The sequence below is a fragment of the Astatotilapia calliptera genome, chromosome 23 (assembly GCF_964374335.1).
Source record: "Astatotilapia calliptera chromosome 23, fAstCal68.1, whole genome shotgun sequence".
Classification (NCBI taxonomy): domain Eukaryota; kingdom Metazoa; phylum Chordata; class Actinopteri; order Cichliformes; family Cichlidae; genus Astatotilapia; species Astatotilapia calliptera.
The window spans coordinates 9,310,903-9,333,309 of record NC_137443.1 but is presented as its reverse complement, the minus strand read 5'-3'; the positions used below and the strand labels follow the sequence as shown (position 1 = coordinate 9,333,309).

Below are 22,407 nucleotides of genomic sequence, written 5' to 3'. Positions count from 1 at the left end.
TTCTCGGACTCCGTACTACGCGGGTTCACGCGTCACTAAGCTGTTTGATTGACAGTCAACTAGACGAATGAAATCCAAAACTGCTTATAAGTTTAGGTTGCATCGGTCGTCTTCCAAGGTAGGTCGAGAAATAGTTTATACCGTTACTAGGCAGCGATAACGGAATTTGTTTGCTTAATGTTAAATATCTAATAATTGCGGGAAAGGTGCTTATGGATATCTAGCTGCAGTAAAGTAGTGGTTTTTATTTCAAACCGTTTACTATTGTTGAGAAAAAGCATCGCAAATCTGGCTTCCAAAAGGTAACGCTTCTCTCTTTGCTCTCAACCATAAATAATACGCCTGTGAGATGCTAAGCTAAGCTAATTTGTTTCTGTTTTAAAACAATTTCATTTCTGTTTCTGTTGCAGTGATATACGAGAAAAACTGCATAAGAAACGACGGGCTTTCCAAGAAACTCTAGTTAAGAAGAAAAATGAGGACGACGTCCAGGTAAAGTCACAGGCTTTGAAAACTTGGTTATATTTTTATTTATTTATTTTTACTGTGAAGTGACAGCTACCTTGTCAAGTTCCGCCAGCATTAAATGAGCGAGCGTCATTCTTTCCTGACAAGACACAACATGACCGGAGGAGCCAGGCTCATTTTGAACACACTCAACATCAGAAATGCACACAGGAGCACAGATAAGGGAGCTTGTAACGCTTTAGTAAATCTAACTGTACTCGATAGGCTCTGGTTCCTTCTATCAAACTGAGTGAAGAGGACCCACGAACTACAATGGAGGTTGGTGCCCTTAACTAGGTTTTAGCTGCTCATTCCTGCTGGCTGCTGAACACCAACTTCTTACCTTCTTCAGCCTTTCTTCCGGCTTTAGTGCGCTAAATACCAGCTTGGATGCAAGTTTTCATTTTTCTGCTATCCATATAAAGTGTATCTTTGTGTATGCCAGGCGCCTGAAGACGGTGAAGAAGATGAAAGAGAGGCTTTGAAACGCCATTTAAGAGCTGAGAGACAGAAGAGAAAGAAAAGGGTAAATCTTTTGGTATCCACCTCATTTCTGTGATTCCACTAATGGCACGGTTAAAAATTCTAACAGTTTTGATTGCTTCTGGCTTTTATTAGCTGCTTGAACAGTCTTCCATCCAGAAGTCCCGTGATGCTGATGATGTCAAGGATGTCACTTCCATCCAGCAGTACAGTGCAGATGAGGGACCATCTGAGAAAGCGGACGATTCAGTGGTTTTATCGAAATCTCGCACTGGTTCTCAGAAAGGTCTGTGTTTATGTCTTAATCAAATGTACCTCTACTCCTTCATCATACAAGTAATGAGTGATCTGGTAACAACACAAAACAGTACTCAACTGTTTGTTTTTTTCCCCAGGCTATAAGACCATAATAATGATCATCTTTATATGTAGTAGACGTTTCATACAAATATAGAAAACTTGTATTTTTTTATTTAATACAAAAATAAAACCTACAAGTCATAAAATCATAAAATTAAAGTGTCATGTAGAGAACAGAAGAATTTAGGGGAAGTTACAAAAATTCTTAAAGGGATTAGAAGGCAAAATCACTGTAAAACATACTTTGAGTCATTGTAAAAAGCCTAAATTGGTGTGATGTGATACCTTGATTTAGGTTTGGTTAAAAACTTTGCAGCTTAGCTTTGCATAGTCTAGAGGCAATTAAAACGTGCTATTAGAGATCAGTTCAGTTCACTTTATTTATATAGTATTGATTCACAGCAACAACCACTTCAAGATACTTTATTTTGCAAGGTAAAGACACTACATTGTTTGAGAGAGCCCAAACATTTTTAACTGTGAGTGAGAACTCAGTGACGTTGGTAGAGAAGAACACCTTTTTAATAGGAAGAAACCTTTGGACGAAGCCACCATCTGTCACTTGGGAGGTGCAGTGAAAGAGGAGGGGGAAAAAAGGGAGAGTAGAGAGACCTCAAACAACTAACAGTACAAACTCTGAGTGAGAGAAAAGCTGATAATATGCAATCGTATCATACAAATGCTTAGTTAATAATAGAAGGAAGTGAGGGCATGTATAAAGAGAATGAAAGCTAGTTGGCTCAGGTCACATACCTGTGGAGGTATGGCGATGTCTTGGAGAAAGAGTGGTTGTCTTTTTAGCCAGACAATTTTAGGGATAAATGAAGAAGAGGTGTACTGTTACCAGTTTTCAAGAACAAGGGTGATGTACAGAACTGTAGTAGGTACAAAGGGTATAGTTGATAAGCCTTACCATGGAACTATGGGAAAGAAATGTTGAAGCTAGGTTAAGAAGGAAGGTGGTGATCAGTGAGCATCAGTATAGCTTCATACACGGAAAAAGCACTACAGATTCTATGTTTGCTTTGATAATGTAGATATGTATAGAGAAGCTCAAAAGTTGCTGCTTGTGGATCTAGAGAAAGCATATGATAGGATGGTAGTGAATCTTTCTACGGTATATGGGTTGGAGACTGCCACATGGCCTAGGATTCTTAAAAAGCAAAACTCTTTTACCTGGGTAAAGAACTGAAAATTATGTATGATTTAAATCTGGAAACTCTTAATCAGACACCAGGTATCCAAATGTAAGCAGCATTTAATATCAAAATTTGACAGAAGGTAGTTGATGTTGTTTAAGTGAGCCTTAAACAAGTGCTTTGTGCTCTAGGTCTCACCTCAAGAACTCAGCACACTCACCATTTAGATGACTTTGTGAAACGACGCTTGGAAGAGAAACTAAAAGCAGCCAGGGTAAATGGAGTTTCTTTTTCTCACACACAGCACACGATCTGAGTGAAATTGTTGCTCTATAATCTGTGGCTTGTATTTCAGTCTAAAGGTGAGAGCCTTCAGGATAAGGAGGCCTCTCTCGAGTTTCCCAGTCGTCTCCATAGCCTCAGAGACAGAGACACCGTAACAAGGTTTGACAGAGAGGTGAGCCTCTATCTCACCTTAACTGGGCTCATGTATTGCTTTCCATTGGTGGAAGTTAATTCCTGGTGTTTCACAGGCTGATGCAGACAGAGCTGGAAGACGGGACTCCCCTCCACCCCTCAGCACCAGGGTCAGGTTCAGAGAAGCAGCAAGACAAGTAAGGCATGGATTGAGATTGAAATCCTGTATACAAAAAGCAGTTGTATAATGAAATTTAATGTATTCATTTTATTCTTTGCAAATACAGGTAGGAAAAGGCCTGCCGACAGCTGAAGAAGCATTCAATTTCTTCACGTTGAACTTTGACCCCGATCCACCAGATGTGATTGAGACGAGCAGCAGGAGAAGACAAAAACAGAGGAAAACAACAGATGAAGATGAAGAGCATGAAGATGTTGATGAAGATATTCAAGAAGAAAATGAAACCCAGGTAACAGGGCAACCAATATTTTTTATTTTTTTTTGTCAAAATTATTTCTTACCTTTTTTCATTTGCATAAGATGGACTAACTGCCTCATCTTCATCCTTCTCTCAGAGTGAAGAAGCTCCTCTTGTACAAACCCAAGAAGATTTATTTGTCATTGACCAGTCACCCCAGGACTTCTTGGAAATAAGGAAAGCCGAGTATGTCGGGTACCAAAAACTTCTTCAGCTACAAAGCGAACTCCTGTTTACACCCAGCTTTCGAACAGGTATATAATATCATGTCTTAAATATTTTAATTCACATCTGCACCTCCCTCATATGGGAAAAAATTATATTATGCTTAATTTTCATAGTTCCAACCTCCATCAAACTGCCTGAAAACATGAAACCTCGATACCTGGAGGATGAGGGTCTCTATGTAGGGGAAAGGCCTCCCGTATCCCTGACCAATGAGAATATTCTGGAGAATCGGATTTTGAAAATGGAGGAGGTAACATCAGCTAAAAAGCCAAAATTTCCTGAGTAATTTTTAAGGTATTTTCAATTTAAAAAAATAGTTTTTTTTAATGTCATTGAGTGAAAGACGTTTTTGATCCCCACGTAACACATGACTTAGTAGAAACCCTGGTTAGCAAGCACAACAGTAAGATGTTTGTTATAGTTGGTCACCAGGTTTTCACGCATCTCAGGGAAGATATTGACCCACTGGTCTGACCTAAGTGTACTGCTCTTATATTAAAGTTTGTGTATAGCAGTGTAACAGTCTGTGTTGTTCATGTTTTTGGAATATAGTTTAAGGAGACACATCACTTTTTCTTGTATTTTGATTAGAGTGAAGACCTTCTGGGTTTTTGGTTGACATTCTACCTCTCTCCATTAAAATAAAACTACCATAAGAGACTTTTCATTACTTTGTTTTATTATATTATTATCTGTGTATTCATATCCCTACTGTGTTGTTTTTATTTGCTAAGGGGAAGAAGTGGTTTGGAGATGATGGCAGGATCATCGCTCTGCCTAACCCCATCAAGGAATCATCCACAAGACCCCCCCTTTTCCACATGGAGGAGGCCCTAGACCCTGCGCTACAGACTGTGTATAGGAAGGTCTGACACACACACACACACACACACACCAATCATTTTGTTCATTTTCATCATCTAAAGCACTGTTTGCATTCCTACACTGAGGGCGTTGCGATGCCCTCTCTTCTTTTCTAACCTCTTTGCCTTTTAGAAAAAAGCAAAAGGGCAGTTTGGCATTTGGTACAAAGAAATAGAGAGGAGGTATGCATTTGTTATTGGAGGACAGATCAGTGATGGAGGCCAACACATCTGTGATATGCTATCTTCTCAAAATTTACAGCAACATCAAAACTCCAAACTCCATTTGTAGACGTTAAAAGTATTGCAAGCTGTGAAATTACATCTGAAGAAGAGCCAGCATTAAAATTAAACCCTAGCTTTTCAAGGCTTTACTTTTACCCCTTACTTATGATTTTTAAACAAGAAAGAAGAGCATGGCTGTACCTTAACTGTTATTTTATTATTTATTAATCTATCAAATACTTTGATAATTTTTTGAATAATAAAACAACACTTTTGAAGATCCCTTTAAATTCTTAAGTTAGCTGCTTTGTTTGACAAGCAGTGAAAACAGTTAAATATGTAATAGTTTCAATAAAAACACTAAAAACCTTTATTGGACTATTTTTCAGGGTTGTCCTTGTTCCCAGCAAGAAACGGTCGTCTTCAGACATGTTTGTCTTTTGTACTGCATTTCCTATCTAGTGATAGGGAATGGATAGGGTAGTGATACGGTAGTGACAGTTGCTAGGGAATGGCAAACATGATTCAATGCACACATACTTCCTACTAGATAGCTGACCGGTTAAAGAGGTGCATCTGAAATTTGTGTTGTCACATACACTTCTGTCAAGTGAAGTCTAGTTCATGGCTGCATGTGTTACACAGAGAAGAGGAGACACTGGTGATAGCTTAACTTGAGTTGAAGCAGCCTCATTACAATAATTTCATTTTAACTTATTAATTATTATTACTTTTATTAAATAATATTAAAAATCAACATTTTTAAAACAACAGTGAGAAGATGAATAATGGGGGGAAAAAATCACCAGTAAAAATGTTCCCAGCTGCCCTGACCTAACCGTGCTCACAGTTTCCATGGCTTACCTGCCCAACAAAGTGATGAAGCCTTGTGGAAAATAAAATGTGAAATAAATGGGTAAACTTGTGTAAACAAATTCCTGGATAATTTGAAACGGATGGATGAGTGTTATATTTCCTGTAATTCATTAGACTACATCCGCATCTTTATTAGAAGCAGTTGATTCCAGCCTTATTAGCATTTTACTGGTATGTGTGGTGTGACTGTCCAGTTAAACAAATATGTAAACCCTGAAAAAATAAGTTACAGATACAAAGGGCTTTGAGTTTAAGCACAGTCTTTATCTCTAGGGAAAACAAGTAGTTATCGTCTCTTGTTCATATTTATTTATTAAATTCTGGAGACGGGCACAGCTGTCATACGTGTTCATCCTGAAAACACAGTGTTCAGGGTAGTTAAGTTGGGTGTTTATAGCACATTATTTTCATGCATGACTGCATTACAGCACTCCCCTGATGGTGCTTTCAATCTTGCCAGCTATTTCATGCTTCCTTTAAACTGGCACATACTTGGAAACTTGGAAACACACAGGCAAGGCACGAGTGCCAAGTATAATTCATAGTGGTTTTCATTTCCCAGGATAGTGCATGATGGATTGTGTTATTCTGTCTCCCAGGCGGTGAAGTCCAAGTATGCAAATCTTTACATTGCTGGTGCAGCAGATCCTGAGGGAGACTACCAGCTTGATGTTGATGTCTCTGGGCTGATCTTCTCCCATCACCCACTTTTCAGCCGCGAACACATCCTGGGCGCCCGCCTAGCTCAGCTGTACGATCAGTACCTAACCAGGCAACGCAATAATCTCACAGGTCACCTCACTGACAAGGTAAAGTGAGCTATGAAAGGGACTCCAGAGTTTATATGCAGCATTCAGTGTGTTTAGTGTCTTATTTTCTGCTTTAGTTGAATGGACTAAGGAATGCACTGCGGAATATGCTGGAGAGCCATAGTGGGCTTAACCCCACTCAGGCCTTGCAGCAGAGGATTTCTGAGTATAATCTGGAGGTTAGGTGAGTTCATCCCTTAGCATCCTACGAAGTCCTTGTAGCCTAAAAACATGCACTGTAACATTGACTCTTTGAGCAGTAGTGTTTTTCCAAATATTACAGGAACACTCGACATCTCCGAGACAGTGAGCAGGAGAAAGACAGGACTCTTCTGAAAAATATAGTTAAAGTGTGGAAGGAGATTAAAGCCCTGAGAGAGTTCCAGAAGTTTACCAATACACCCTACAAGCTCTACCTCAGAAGGTAACAGCTAAAAGTGACAGAAATTTCAGTGAGGCGGTAACAGTAAAATAATGTGTATATTCTTTATGGGGATGTTTTATGCAACTCCATAAAAATACTAAATGGGGTCTGTTTTGTTTGTCCTATTTTTTTTTTTTTATTATATTTGTTAATTATAATTGCTAACGTTAATAATGGCCAGAGTTTTCAAAGTCCCAATCCCCGTGAGCCAAAATCTGAGACTTCCAACACCCTAAATTCTCCCTGATTTAAAATCTGGTATTGTTTTATCACTCATCCCTAATCGATATCAGCTGGATAGAGTAAGATTTGCTCTGTAGAGAGTTCTCCAGATTCTTGTCCCAGTGTCATTAATCTGTTGTGCTGTCTATTGCCTCTTCAGGGAGAATGTGGATCGGGTGTCAGATGAGCAGGACTATGAAGATGAAATCTTGGCAGAGGTTGTAGAATTAGAGGCAGAGACTGAGGAAGAATACCAGAATAAATTAGCTGAGTACAAGAAACGGCTGGAAGAATGGAAACTCTGCAGAAAGAAACAGGTGCCTACATTTTTACCTGCATTCTTCATCTAATCTTCCCCTGCATATGACACATTTCAATAAATGTTTTTTAATAAGGATCATGCATGCATTAAAAAAAATTGAAAATGTGGTTTAAAGGCAGTCCACCTGACTTTGTATGTCAAATCATAATGTAAAGATATACCCACACACACACCTCCTCATGTTCACTGTTTTCAGAAAGCCAAAAAGAAAAAGCAAAAAAAGAAGAAGAAAGGTCAGGCACAGGATGACACTGAAGGAGAAGATGAAGAACAGGATGTGAGTGAATCAGAAGGACCTACTGACGAACCCCCCCCAAAGCCGGAGCCCCCAGAGAGACCAGACCTTGGCTCCATAGAGCAGTGGGTGAGGGAGAAAGCCCTCAGGATACGTAGAAAGCCAGGAGAGGCCATCCTGATTCCTGAGCTGTCTGCATCTGCAAACATCACTGCCAGTGAACTGTGCCCCAGGTAGACACAGCAGAAACACAAAGAGGGTCTAGGTTTCTTCAAAACATGTATGAACCAATCAGCAAAGAGTAAATATTTGGGTGAGGGTTGTTTGTTTTGTTTTTTTATTAAAATGAGAAAACTTAATAGCAGAATATTTGTCACAGGTGGGAATATCACACCTATTTGCAGGTGTTTCAGTTATGATGATGAACTGCACTTTCACTGTGTTTTTGTGAATGTTTTCATCACGTTTGTTTTCTTCGTGTTTAGGGCCGAAAAAGCTCGAAGAGAAGATGTTGCCAGGCGCTCTCTTTTCACCAAGATCCTTTATAATGACAAAGAAGTTTCACGAACAGACAGTCGCTCCCTGAACACCGACTTCAGGGTGCACTTTGGACAGATATTCAATCTCAAGATAGTCAACTGTCCCCAAAGCATTAGTTTGCAGGTACAGTAAAGAGTGCTGAACATGCTGCCACTTTATGTATCCACGCATTTACTTGATAAATGACTGCTGTGATCTATTCTAACAATTAATTTTTGTGTTTACTGTGTGTGGGCAGGTGTTTGAGGAGATTGGGTCATCATGCTCTCTCCTGGCTCAGGTGTTTCTTCCAGTGCCAGAACCCTCTGTCGTGACAGGCAGCGTCCCTCTTGAGGAATTTGAGTTTAGTAGCAACCAGAGAGTGATGTTTGACCACGAGGGAGTTGGAAGTGGTACATTTTTTTTTTTCAGATATGAAATATTTGAATATTTCAAGAATACTTTTAATTATACTAACTTATCAACTTCTCTCTTACACTCTATACACCTTCTCAGATGTGCCCCTCTCCTTTGAAGCTGATGGCAGCAACAAGCAAAGTCTTTTGACTTCTGGGAAGGTCTCGTGCTGTGTTTCTTGGGGTATCGGGGACGATGATGTACCCCTTGCGCCTCCTATTTCTCAACAACCTGGTGGCGTTCACAGGTAGTATCTTTCTTGATTTTCCTAATAGAATTATGCACACCCCACTTTTCAGTTATTTATTTGTAAAAAATGTTTGGAATCATGTATGATTTTCGTTCCACTTCTCATGTGTACACCACTTTGTATTGGTCTTTCACGTGGAATTTCAATAAAATTGATTCATGTTTGTGGCTGTAATGTGACAAAATGTAGAAAAGTTCAAGGGGGCCGAATACTTTTGCAAGCCACTGTGTATATATATATATTACATACATATATAGTGCTGTCAGCGTTAATCTCATTAAAATAACGTTAACGCTCTAACTGCATTAACGCGGCAAATCTCCGTTGGCAAGTTAGCGCGGATCGCCCCGTGTGTGGGTTGCATGGCTTCAACGCGTTAGCACGGTTAGCTCGCTAACATTTGTCAAACATTTTGCAGTGTACAGCAGGAGAAGTTTTTAAAGGACTATTTTGTGTTTTCTTACTGAAAAAGCAAATTTACACCCCCCCACCGAGACAGCATAACTTTTCAGCATGTTATAACTGAAGTGATCTGAGACAGCACCTATTCTTTGCTTTCAGGTTTTTAAAATAAAGGCTATTACAGGAGGCTGAGGAGCTTATTGTCCCTTCAGATGGTAAAAACTGTGATTGAAAGGAGGGAAAGCCAGATGCAACAACCACATACACTGAAAAGCAAATCAGAAAACTGAAGTGTATGACAGACTGTGCAATGGCCATCTCTATAAGACTATGGCGTGTCCTTGGGTTAGGATGAAGTGCTATCGTGATACTGATTTTCTGCCTGTTGGTTGGAATTGGTTTATTACTGCAGCAAAATATGCAGACATATGAAAAAGAGAGTTTTCACATGACTGGAGGTTGAGATTGGTGTCTAGGCATCAAGCTCATCACTCCTTATAAATATGTTGCATATAACATTGGGCCACAATGTGGAAATATGCCCTTGCAGGTAGATTCTGGCATGAAGGAGTTGAAATGGCATGAAGCAATGCCAGATCGGGGGGATGTGTTTGGTATATGAAGTTGTCAGTGTCAGTCCAACAATGTGTTGGTTTTTAAATTGATCTCTAAATGTTTTACTTTATCTTCTGTGCAATATAAAATATTACAAAATTGCTCAAAGACTTGTTGTTGTTGTTGTTTTTATGTTATTGTCAATACTGATCTGTCTGTGTTTCTTAGTGGCAAGGGCCATCTTGATGCTGTTAGCTACATTGGGGCATCTGGACTATATGACATGAAAAAAATTGGTGAGTGGGCCAAGCAGTCGCGTCTGGATCCAAACGATCCGAAAAATGCCTCCATCATGCAGCTGCTAAAAGTGAGTATCAGAAGATGGCTATTTTTAAGGACATGAACGCATCAAATGAAACATTTTCCCATGTAACTCTATGTGTTTTTTACAGGTGGCCAGTAGTGGAGAAGTAACAGCTCCAGAGTACTTCCGCCTGGAACATCTCCAGGAGGAGTTTAATTTTGTGACTGATGAAGAGTTAGAGAAGTCTGGAAGGTTTCGTCTGCTCAAGCTAAGGAACCAGGAAGTTGCAGAGTTTCGGAATTACAAATTCATTCCTGCTTTAGAGAGGGAGGTCACTGATACGGTTTTCCAGGTCAGCTTTTCAAAAGTGTATTGCAGAATATTATCAATGTGGTATAATGAAGATGCACAAGCTCTATAAAAGGATAATAGTTTTTTTTTTCTTAACTTTGGTTAAAATTATTTCAGGAATATGAAAAAAGATTGAAAGAGGGAGAGGTAATTGATACCAAAGAGCATTTGGATTCACACAGAGCTTTAGTGGCCAAATACCTTCAGAAGGTGAGCTTTTTAAAAAAGAAAAAAAAATTCATACGCAAGTATTTAGCACACAAGAGACTTAAGTGTTGTGTAATCCTGGCATTTGTCCACAGATCCGAGAATCAGTCATCAACAGGTTTCTTCTTGCCAAGCATCACTACCTCCTGTCTGATTTGGTGACAGAAGAAGAGATACCAACCATTGGGTAAATATGCACTGCTAGCAAAAGCTGAATAGCCTGACTCAAAATATACGAGCTTTTTTGTTTGTGCTGTGTATGTTATGTTTTCAAGTATGGCTATTTCTTTCTTTATTCACCTGTGGTGCAGTGTACATTCACTCAGGTATTCTCCTTAAGTACAGATTTAAGGTATTTGTACTGTACTTGCATCTTGTCATTCAACTGTACTTTTAGTCTACTGCTAATAATCTAATGATGTTGTGCGCAACTGACACAGAAGTCACTTTCCTGTATTAAGCACTTTTATGTTTAGTATTTAACACTTCCAGTGCAATACTTTCTTGCACCAGAGTCATAAACAGTACAGTATTAGTACTTTCAAAAAAGGAACTGATAAAAAATACTTCCCTCACCACTAAAGCTAAGGCTAGGAAATTTCACGTTTGCTCAACAGTCATCAGAAAGAGTTGCAGGGCCAGCATAAAATTACACGCTGATGTAACTGTGCATTTTGGCAGCTGCTGGGTTGGTGTATTTGATCCTTAACTCAACACTGCATTCGCCTGTCTAATTTGTTCTCTCCTCTAGAAGTTAATACATTGTTGTGCTAGAGCTGGTTTCACAACATGTGGACATGATAACAGAACATTTGAAATCAATTTCAGTCCTTGACTATTTTTAAGCAGATTTATATATTTAATAATGTACATCAGTGTCAGTCATGCTGTTGATGTACACTTTGTTTCATTTATTATTATTTTTTTCTATTTTTCTGCTTTTCTTCTTTTTTTTTCCTTTTTCTTTTTTTTGTTTGTTTGTTTTACAGTGGTGCAGGTCCAGGGTATGTTCTTGGAGTTTTGCTTTGTTTTGTTTTTTTGTCTTTTGTGTCTCTGTTTCTCCTCTTAGTTTAAACCCTGAATACGAGTGCATGAATGAATATAACAGACTGTTTCCAGTGTTCAATCCTCCCAGGGTTTTGTAAATAATGAAAAAGAATTTAGTCAGAATATGAAGCTAAAGATTTTAAAAGCTGTAAAATTTCATAGAGATTAACACCAATAAAATGGTAAAATATTAGAAGCTGCTAATATAAGAAGAATTTTAGCATTCTCTTGCAGCAGTACATTATACTGATGGATATCTTTATATGCTCTACTCTATTGTTTTTCTTCCCCATCAGGCTGCAGTAAATGGCTGCCCCTCCCTTAGCATGGTTCTGCCAGAGGTCTGTTCTTAGTAAAAGGGAGTTTTTCCTTCCTACCGTTGCCCAGTGCTTGCTCCTACGGGATCATCTGATTGTTGCCATTTTAAGTCAGTCCAGTTAATTTTTTCAGATTTATTTAAAGTCATTTCAAGGCATCTTACATTAGGGTAAAGACCCTACAATATAAAAATAAACCCCAACAATCAGATGACCTCCTATGAGCAAGCACTTAGTAACAGTGGGAAGGAAAAACTTCCTTTTACTAGAAACAGACCTCTGGGAGAACCATTGTAAGAGAAGGGCAACTTGTTGGGGGTGAGGTAAAAGAAAAGACAGGGCGACTTGAGGTACTATGATTTACGACAATAGTAGTAATAATAATAATGGATTGGATTTATATAGCGCTTTTCAAGGCACCCAAAGCGCTTTACAATGCCACTATTCATTCATTCTCACATTCATACACTGGTAGAGGCAAGCTACAGTTGTAGCCACAGCTGCCCTGGGGCAGACTGACAGAAGCGAGGCTGCCATATCGCGCCATCGGCCCCTCTGGCCATCACCAGTAGGCGGTAGGGTAAAGTGTCTTGCCCAAGGACACAACGACCAGGACAGAGAGCCCAGGGATCGAACCGGCGACCTTCCGGTTACAGATGTGATTCCCAACCCCCTGAGCCACGGTCGTCCCAAGCTTTATCAAAATAGAAAGAATCTTAAAAGTAGAGTGAGTGTCTGTTTCCCAAATCCAAACTGGGAGGCAGATCCAGAGAGGGGCCTGATAGCTGATGGCTGTGCCTCCCATTCTACATTTAAATACCCTAGGAACCACAAGCAAGCCTGCAGTCTGAGAGTGAAATGCAGTGAAATTATATAAATGTAAATCTACAACAGGGCATTATCCAACTGATTTGGTAAATGAAATGATACTTTTAGAGCACTTTTCTACCTTTACAGAGCACTCAAAAGCTTCTGTGCTACATGCCTAAAAAATGCAAGCGCTTTTGTTATCTAAATTTATGATGCACATGCTCACACTCAAATGGATGCAAAAATAAAGGATACAAACAAATAAATGCAATGGGATTTAGTATAAAGGACATGTATACGGTCGCTGGTTTAGCTTAGTGCGTTGAGCAGCCGGTGGCTGCATTACTTCCCCTCTCGCTCTCTCTCCCTCCACTTTCCTGTCATTTCTTCACTGTATCTATCAATAAAGCTGAAAAAGGCCCCCCAAAAAGGGACAAGGATATGTTGACAAACAAAGTGGAGAAGTCAGAGATTAAATCACAGTCCTTCCAACTGGTACTGTACCTGTGCTACATCCTGAATCATAGCCATTCTGTAAGATACCAGATTATATGCCGGCACATTTATACCAGGGCTGTCACAATATCCAAATTTGACTTCACATTTATCAAAGAATAAATTGTGATATTTATTACAATATCCGTATAATTTTGGGTGGAAAAAAAGTATTTAAAAAAAATTATTGAAAAATTATTATTATCATTGTTGATGTTGTTGTATCTTGTCTTTTTGTCAGATCAGTTAAACAACTGTTAACAACTATAATTATACAAAAGCTTGCAAAGGGAAGAATTTCTGATATTAACAATATTATTCTGTGCGTTATTAATACAATAACTGTTTATTTTTAAATATCACAATTATTGTTCAATACACACTTATTGTGATATGCCTATTTTAGACTTTAGATACAGGATAAGCAGCACAGTATGTTTCCAGCGGTTCTTGTTAATGCCATTAAAGGTTACTTTAAATTTTCAATTCAATTCATTTATATAGCACCAAATCAGAACAACAGCGGCATCAAGGTGCTTTATATTGGAAGGTAAAGGCCCTACAATAATACAGAGAAAAGCCTAGCAATCATATATACCCCTATGAGAAAATGCTTTGGTGACAGTGGGAAAGAAAAACTTCATTTTAACAGGAAGAATCCTTAATGATATTGACATATAAAACTACAAATACCTGGAGGGACTGAGTACTGTTGGTGGTAACCCCGACCCAGAATTAGAGCAAAAAAGCTTTGTCATATTGCCACAAATTCTTATCTACATTACAGTAAGATTTAATTTTAAATGAATAGTCCTGCAGGCTGTTGACAAAGTGATTACATGTTTGTTGCATTTATCAGGATTTTAGGAATAAACCTTTTCAAGCTGACTGAACCAAAACGACCACTGAAACCTCAGAGGAAAGAAAGAAAGAAGGTGACGGCCCAGAATCTGTCTGACGGAGACATCAAATTGCTTGTTAACATCATCCGGGCTTATGATATCCCAGTCCGCAGGCTTCAGAGCAAGTGAGTTCAGCCATTCAAATTTAGAAACCAGCATATATGTTTAGAAACCTTACTGGACACTGAACTGTGTTTTAATGGGTTTCTATTGTAGTAAACCAGGACAGACATCTCATAGTGCCCTTCAGGGCAGCATTGGGCTTCCCGACCAGGTACAGCACAAAGTCTAATCTTATTTTGCTTTACACAAGCAGCCGAGCATAATCTGATACCAATACAGAGTCTCTATAATCAGTGTCAAGTATGTGGAGTATTTGTGTGTCTAATTTAGATACAGGTGAGGCCATTTGTGGAGGTTTCCTTCCAACGCACAGTACTTCAAACAGCCACAGCCGATGGACCAAACCCATGCTGGAACGAGGAGCTGCAGCTGCCTTTTAGGTGAGTTGGGTTTTTCTTTTTTTGTTCGTTTGTTTGCTTGTTTGTTTTTTGGGGGGTGGAGGGGTGTCTCTTTTCCTTTGGGGGGGGGCTTTGTGTTGAATGATCTCTCTGTTGGACTGTCAGATTTGTAGATTTCCACTATTTAGTGTCCCAATATAAAGAGGAATTCAGAATATAAATACCTTAGCATTTTTGATGCATATTAAACTATAAATATGAATTTCAAAATGTTGGACAATCTTGTTGATAAACTATAACAAAGTAATAATTTTCTTGTACAGGAAAAGGAAAATAAATAACGTTCTTACGTGTTTTGAAGGAAAAACTTTATATAAGACACTTTTCTCTCCATCCTACATCTTTATATCCTCAGGTTTATTACTACCAGCTTTTATAGTACGATGTGGGTGGTCTCACAGAAGTGCTGTGTGGCTGTTTACTTCTGTGGCTCTCACTGGGAAACTGCCATTTTACTTCACTTCTCTGCTAGTGCTCTGGGACTCAAACTGAGTTCATTAAGTCCCAGTTGTTGCAAATCCTTCAAGTCTATCCTGCGTTTGGAAGACATTTAGTTTCTATGCTCTGGCCAACTATAACTCTTTACAATACACCCTAAAGTGTCAGTTTACATTTATAGTTACAAGGCATTTAGCCTCAGCACCTGTTTTACTTGATGCTGTATGTCGTATAACTGATCGTAAGTGTATGTTGTGTTTTATTGGATTCCTTTTTACTCTGCTTCTTTTATTATTAATTATCTCTTTTATTGTTTTCTTTTTTGTTTGTTTGTTTTTTTTGAAATGCCCATTATAATTGTAAATGGGAGGCTAGCCATGTGTGACTTTTAATTAACAGTTTAAAGATTTTCTTTTTGTTTTCCGTTATTCATCCACAAAAACTCAAGCATGCACAAAAATAGTTGTTGTTTAGGATCTCCTCATGCCTTTGTACCTGTCCTGCACAGGCTCCTTTAATCAGGATGAAACTGAGCTGGCTAATGCAGTGTATCACAAAGTGAAAGCTTGGTGTTTTTGACCAGATACCATTATAAGAGAGACTTTTTGAGCACTTTTCATCAGATTTGACTGGTGATTCTAAACATGCATTTTCCCATCATTGTTTTTCAAAATAACTGCCCAGCACAATGGCTGCTGAGTGGTGTTACTTACCTAATGTTCCTCTCTACAGCGCTCCAAATGGTGACTACAGCACTGCTAGCCTGCAGTCAGTCAAAGATGAGGTTTTCATCAACATATTTGATGAAGTGGTACATGAGACTGTGATGGTGAGTAAACACTGTTCACTTTGTCTCACTTCTCACATCCCTCCATTGTTTTCCTGTCAGGTTTAGATTTCGGTTTAATATCCTGGTTTAATATCCGTGAATCAAATGGTAAAAATCGAGTTTATTTATATAGCACATTTCAAACTATGCTTTACAAACTAAAATGCAACTAAAATAAATAAAATGCATGACAGTGATGCAATAAAATATAAACGAGAAGGGATAAGACTAAAACAACAACAAGGCTGTAAAAACAAAAAATGTTGGGGTCATAAAAATGTGTCCTCAGTAAAGATTTAAAATGTTTGTGCAGATCTAATATTTAGAGGCAGACTATTCTAGAGTATGAGACCTGCCACAGAAAAGGCTCTCTCGCCATGACTATAAATAGAAGACTGGTACAGACAAGTACAGAGAAATGCAGTACTCCAGTCTGTATGTAATGAACAGATGAATAACACGTTTAAAGAGATTAGCTGGAACATATGGCTTTACTTTGGCTAGCTGTCTCAGATGGAAAAAGCTAGATTGGACTACTGCACTCACCTGCCTACACGGTTTAAAAGAACCATCAAGTTACACACCAAGGGTTTTAATATCTGTCTTACAATAAGATAAGGGGCCCCGAGCACTGTCGATGACAAAAATGACAATCTCTGTTTTGTTTTCATTTAATAAAAAAAAAGAAACTAAGGACATCCACTGTTTAACGTCTTGAAGGCAGCGTAATAACAGCTAACAGTGAGCGAGTCCCTGATTTTAAAGTCAGATAAGTGAAATAAAAGGTTATACTGTGAAAAATGGCTTATGTTTAATTTCTGTTAAATGTGAATTTCTATCTATGTAGACAGCAACACATGTCATTTTAGTGATATAATACAATTAATTTCTGTATTATCAGATATTGATGTAATTGCCAACTTGACTTTGGCCTTTATTGATATCTCCTAAAGACCTTTGTGACTATGTTTGTGGGTTTTTATGCTCTTCAAGAGTGAATCTAAAAATAAATTTAACAAAATTCTGCATCCTCACCCTCATTACTTGCTGCTTGAATTATTTGTATTTTTGCTCCTCAGAATGACAAAAACAGAGGGAAATCAATTCAAACCCACATAGAGAAGCGCTGGTTGGGCTCAGTCAAGATTCCTTTCAGCACAATTTATTCTCAGTCCAAGGTGCGTCTATGATTTAAGCAGACCTGATGTACACACACTTAATGGCTGTGACTGACTGGACTTCTCACTGACATTTCTCTTAGATTGATGGGACATTTAAAGTGAACACGCCAGCTGTGCTGCTGGGTTACAGCAAGGAGAAGAGCCACTTCACTAATAGTGGTTTTGATATCTTGAGAAGTCTGAGTGAGGGAACATTTATCACGCTGTTCATCACTGTCGATCCACAGCTGGTACCTGGAGAGTCTGTTAGGGAGAAGGTAAGTTTAAACGGCGACCTCAAGAAACCCCTAGTCATTCAGCATCCTGCTTTGGTAATCTGACTTTGCAATGAGTCTTTAGAGAAGCTTTTCTCTATATATATATATATATATATATATATAAAGGAGACCTAGTATGCTCATTTCTAGCTCCATGTTTTGATTTTATTATTAGTAATTTTACCTACTCACTTTTTCAGCCATTTTCCATCTGATTGGTGGGGCTTCTGTGCTCAAATACTGAACTATGTCCATGAGATAACCATGTTGGGAATATCTCTTCCCTTTGACATACAGAACCCAAAGAAGGAAAAAGAAAAAAACTAAAACCAAAGGAAGAGTTTTGGGTTTAAGGAATGCCTTTTAATAAAGGCTGACCTCTTAAGATTTATTCTTTGCTCAGAATAGGTCATAGCGTTGTCAGGTGATACATAAATGATACATAAAGTAATAATGAATGATTTATAGCCATTTGACAAACAAAAACGCTTAAGTAAGGAAGCCCCATTTTTAAAAAATTACTTAGTCTCACAATCCCGGTGATGTTCATTGGCGCCAAGTGAAATTTTCTCTGTGTAGGAAAAGCCCTGCTCATTGTTTGAAACTTAAGCAATTTTTAATGTAATGTAAGAAAATGAGCAAAGCAAAGTATGTCTGCTTAAGTGTTTAAATAGATCCTATACATTTTAGACACTTACATGCATGTTTCTTATTTTTGAAACAATTTGTTATGAATTAATTTCCTCTTATTTCTGTCATCCTCTTGTATCGCTTATTTGCTTTTGCTGCATGTACTAGATAAAGGAAATGAAGGTAACTGCTCCATTAAAGCATTTATCCTCCTTTAATCACCCATTCATGACACAACATTTGAAGTTACTTCTTTTTAGCTATCGCTCTGTGCCCTTATTCATTGTTCATTTGACCTTCTCTTGCAGTTTGACACCCAAGAGGATGAGCGCTTATTGCAAGCTTCAGAGAGATTTGAGAGGGACGCAGCTCAGAGATACCCAGACCGACCCTGCATTACCACAGTCATAGACCTCAGTGGGAAGACTGTCTTCATCACACGTTACATTCGACCACTCAGTCCCCCAAAGGAGCTACTGGATGAATTCCCCAATAACCCATTGGAAGCCACGGTCAGTGTGATATTACTTAATGTAGAAAACGTCTTCGGTAATTAGATATAATTTGCTGATGCACTGATATTTATCCCCGCACAGCCCCTCGTTGCTCGATTTGTGTCACTCATCCCTTCTCTGCCTGACCAAGTTTCATTTTCTGCAACCTGCGATCTTTGGAGCACCTGTGACGTAAGTGAACTTTCTTCAAGAAGCCAGCATTGTATACAGAAGGGCAGTGCTCATATTGTAGTACCTTTTGGTAGCTGCTTTTTTGTTGTTGTTTGTTTTTAGCAATTCCTAACCCTTCTAGCGGGTGATGAAGAGGAACACGCTGTACTGTTGTGCAACTACTTCCTGTCTTTGGGCAAGAAAGCCTGGCTTATAATTGGCACAGCCATACCGGAGGTGGGTGACATTTATTTCTTAAACCTGAAGACATTTCATGTGTGTCACAGTAACATTTTTAAGTAGAGCACAGCTTTAAAAACTTGCACATAGACTGTAAATAAATGTTGAAGTAATTACCATTAGCAAGCTGTATTCATAGACTGCTATCCCAAAACCAGAATAACTCATAAACACTCAAACACACTGCTGCTGCCTACATACCAAACAGGGGTAAGAGGTCCTTGCTTCAGTGTTAGTTTTGGTCAGTTCCATGTTAGTTTTTATTGGCTAAAGACAAGCAGACAGCTAGCGGCTACACCCACTGTGACCCACAGTCTCTAAGCAATATAGTTTAAATATGTTTTATTTTTAAAAAATTCATAGAGACCAAAAGAGTTTTTGTTGGCTGTGAATATGCTTATCTTTGCTGTAAAGTTCCATAGTGTGATAATGGAGTCTATGGGGACTGACTTTTGCAACCAGTCTTCAGCCACCACTGCAAGAACAGCTATTTTTGCTGCTTCATTTTTCAGACTTGTTCTTGCAGCAGCACTAAGAGTTCTAAAATCTTCCCTCCTCAGGGACCCACGGCTTATGTCCTGACCCTTGAGCAGAACCTTTACCTTATCTGGAATCCCAGCAGCGGTCAGTTCTACGGGCAGTACGACACCTTCTGCCCACTTCAGGCAGTTGGCTGCTTGGTCAATGCTGACAATGTGAATAAAGATTTATACATTTATTTATTCTTCATCATTTTTACAATTTTGCATAGTTTTATATTCATGTCTGCTTTTTGTTGTGGTTTTTTTTTTTGTTTGTTTTGTTTTTTTTTTATTTTAAGGTTTGGTTCAACATTCAACAATATACATCACCAATGAGGGTCAGTTTTGACATCACAAAAGCTAATTTGTGGAAACCGTTTTTCTCCCGAACTTTCTCCCACCCTGGACTGTCTAGCATACAAGTAAGTGTTCAGTATTACTGTATAAACCTATTTTTACTTCTTTGTTTGTTTCTCAAAAATTTGTCATTGTCTTTAGCCAGAGGAGCTGGTGTATCGTCGCACAGACAGGGCAGCTGCAGCAGAGCTTCAGGACAGGCAAGTAAAACAGCAGAAACTGCTGCTTCTCAAAACAACCACGGGCTAAACGCAGCACATGCACCATGTCACTCTGAATAGAATCGAGAGGATCCTGAAGGAGAAGATAATGGAGTGGCGACCTCGTCAGCCAACCCGCTGGAACCGCTACTGCACTACCACCCTGAAGCAGTTCCTGCCCAAGCTGGAGCTGATCCGAGGACAAGATGTGGCTGAGGGACACCGCCATGAGCTGCAGAGCCTGCTGGGAGACTACAGAGTAAGTCTGAAAAAGGGTGTGCCTCCGCAAGAAGCTACTCTGAGTCACTGTGTTGTGTCATGGATCTTAAGTCCAGTGCTGAAGAAGTTGGCTGAAAGCGCGTGAGCTCACTTTGAAAAATTCATATCACTAACAGGTTTTTTTTTGGTTTTCTCTTTTTTTTCTCTCTCTTTTCCTTTGAAGATTTCAGGATTCCCCCTCAATCTGGTGTTTTCTGAGATCCGGCCCATTATAGAGGCAGTGTACAGCACTGGCATTCACAGTGTTCAGGCATCAAATGTGGAGTTTGCCCTGGCTGTGTATGTGCACCCCTACCCAAATAACGTCATGTCAGTGTGGATTTACTTGGCCTCACTCGTCCTCACATGATGTAAGATCTGACTGTTTATCAAGCTTCAGCTTTATTAAAGCTGATGTTTAATGCAAATTACTGTAGATCAAGTTATCTTCATGATCTTTGCAATATTTTTTTGTACTTTTTTTTGTATTCAGCTTTCCATATGTGCTGGCCCATCTCACGATGTCTCCTTCATACTTTGAGTTAGCATGAATCGGCTGCCGATACCAGCTCATTCTACCAGCTGTGACAAGAACACTAGCAAAAAAGCACAACTATAGAAAAATTAGTCAGGAGGGATAAGGAGAGAGGAATGGTCCGTGGAAAGCACTTGCAAAACGGTTCCCTGTTGCCTCTCCATTGCTTCCGATGTTACTTTTGTTACACCAAAGCAGCAGAAATGGCCTCACAGTGGTTTCTGCTTCCGAACTAGACAGACTGATACCCATAATTTTTAATCACATTTTTAAGGTTTTATTTATGAAAGCAAAAAAGACATTTGTGTTCATGAAATGGTCAGAAATAAACTGTAAAATGTATAAACATTTTCAAATAAGCTAAATTGTATTTGAATTAAATGCATAAACTTCTGTCACCACAGCTTGTTTGCTTTAAATATATCCAGACACTCTTGAGTCACGCCTCAAAGGTCTATATGTATATGTATCTATATATGGTAGAGCGAATTTAAGGGTGGAGCTCACTTATTCACTTCACAATTTCTAAACCTTCCAAACAATGAGTAAAAGTAATAGATGTTAAAAATTTCCATCTGGCTAGTGATTAAAAACCTGTAAACCAAAACCAAACAAAAAATGCTTGCTTATTAAAAGATTTATGGTTTACATTTTTCATGTGCTGTTTTCAGTCATAAGTTGGCTCCTTAAATTGGCACTAAGACTTTGAGAACCCCCCTTTAGATGGGTGTTACTTTCCACAGCAGGGCCCAGATGTTGCTCTGTGTAGACATCTGCAGATAGGCTCCAAGTGAAGCTAAGTAAACATATAGTTGGAACAACTATTCATTCAAGGAGTCCAATCTCAGTGTTTGAGGGAGAGGTCGCTGAATGTGAGCAAAATTTCTCAGAACTGTTTTTTTTTATTGATTTTAATCTATGAAACATTCCTGACCTGAGGGGAAGTGGGACTCTTCCAGAATGATCTCCCATCAATACGATGAGGGGTTACCGAATGGGTTGAGTGTGAGAATGATGTGAATCAGTCTTCAGAGTATGTGTTCAACTCAAGTGAACACATATGAAAGACTGTACCAAAAACTTGGAGAGCACTCTTTAAAACAATCACCAAAACACCAGCTGAAGGAATTGTGTTCATCCATCAGACTTCCAGAGACTTGAAGAATCAATACAGAGATACAGGGTGCAACATAACCAATGGTCCTGTGGCTTGGTAAGAAATGTGTGTTAGTCAAGGTGACTGGCCAGCTGCTGAGGCAAATTGGCTTGAAACAAACCCTCACTAATAAGTGAGGGTTTGTTTTATTTTCCTTACAGTCAGCATTTTTATATTAAATTACCAACAAAAGTCCTTCAAACTGCCAGTTTATAGTTTAAATGTGAAGAAAAGTGACAGCATAATTAAATTAAGAAACTAAAAAAAAAAAAGATGCTTGTATGCAGACTCCTTTGTTGGGTTTGCCTTGACATTTATTAAATGTGGCAGATTTCTTATAAACATCCCTTGAGGCTGTCGGCAGCCTTTCTAGCAGCAAGACCTGCTGCATAAAAGAACATTTTTAAGATACTATATTTCTACTATGGAGTCATAATTTGTTGAAAGTCGCCAA

At 38.8% G+C, this 22,407-nt stretch overlaps 1 protein-coding gene across 5 annotated transcripts; it reads left to right on the top strand.

Annotated features, from left to right (window-relative positions):
* The first annotated feature begins 99 nt into the window (after positions 1 to 99).
* Positions 100 to 21,235, top strand: cc2d2a (coiled-coil and C2 domain containing 2A). 5 transcript variants are annotated; one of them, XM_080297979.1, is made up of 41 exons: positions 116 to 302; positions 411 to 492; positions 733 to 786; positions 953 to 1,033; positions 1,126 to 1,276; positions 2,681 to 2,763; positions 2,845 to 2,946; positions 3,023 to 3,103; positions 3,194 to 3,376; positions 3,483 to 3,639; positions 3,727 to 3,863; positions 4,348 to 4,479; positions 6,177 to 6,386; positions 6,464 to 6,570; positions 6,670 to 6,810; positions 7,193 to 7,349; positions 7,551 to 7,822; positions 8,075 to 8,252; positions 8,368 to 8,521; positions 8,625 to 8,772; positions 9,961 to 10,099; positions 10,185 to 10,388; positions 10,505 to 10,597; positions 10,690 to 10,781; positions 11,584 to 11,598; positions 14,123 to 14,290; positions 14,382 to 14,439; positions 14,559 to 14,668; positions 15,857 to 15,953; positions 17,033 to 17,131; positions 17,215 to 17,391; positions 18,190 to 18,204; positions 18,330 to 18,533; positions 18,618 to 18,707; positions 18,810 to 18,923; positions 19,487 to 19,621; positions 19,747 to 19,869; positions 19,946 to 20,004; positions 20,086 to 20,263; positions 20,447 to 20,633; positions 20,756 to 21,200. In XM_080297979.1, exons 3-40 carry the CDS (start codon positions 781 to 783, stop codon positions 20,630 to 20,632), a joined length of 4,836 nt encoding a protein of 1,611 aa, XP_080154105.1. In that variant the 5' UTR covers positions 116 to 302; positions 411 to 492; positions 733 to 780; the 3' UTR covers position 20,633; positions 20,756 to 21,200. The 5 variants fall into 5 exon arrangements, with proteins under 5 accessions (XP_080154104.1, XP_080154105.1, XP_080154106.1 ...); XM_080297978.1 differs by having other exon boundaries at positions 100 to 118; positions 20,447 to 21,235; XM_080297980.1 differs by lacking the exon at positions 11,584 to 11,598 and having other exon boundaries at positions 20,447 to 21,235.
* The last annotated feature ends 1,172 nt before the right edge of the window (positions 21,236 to 22,407 follow it).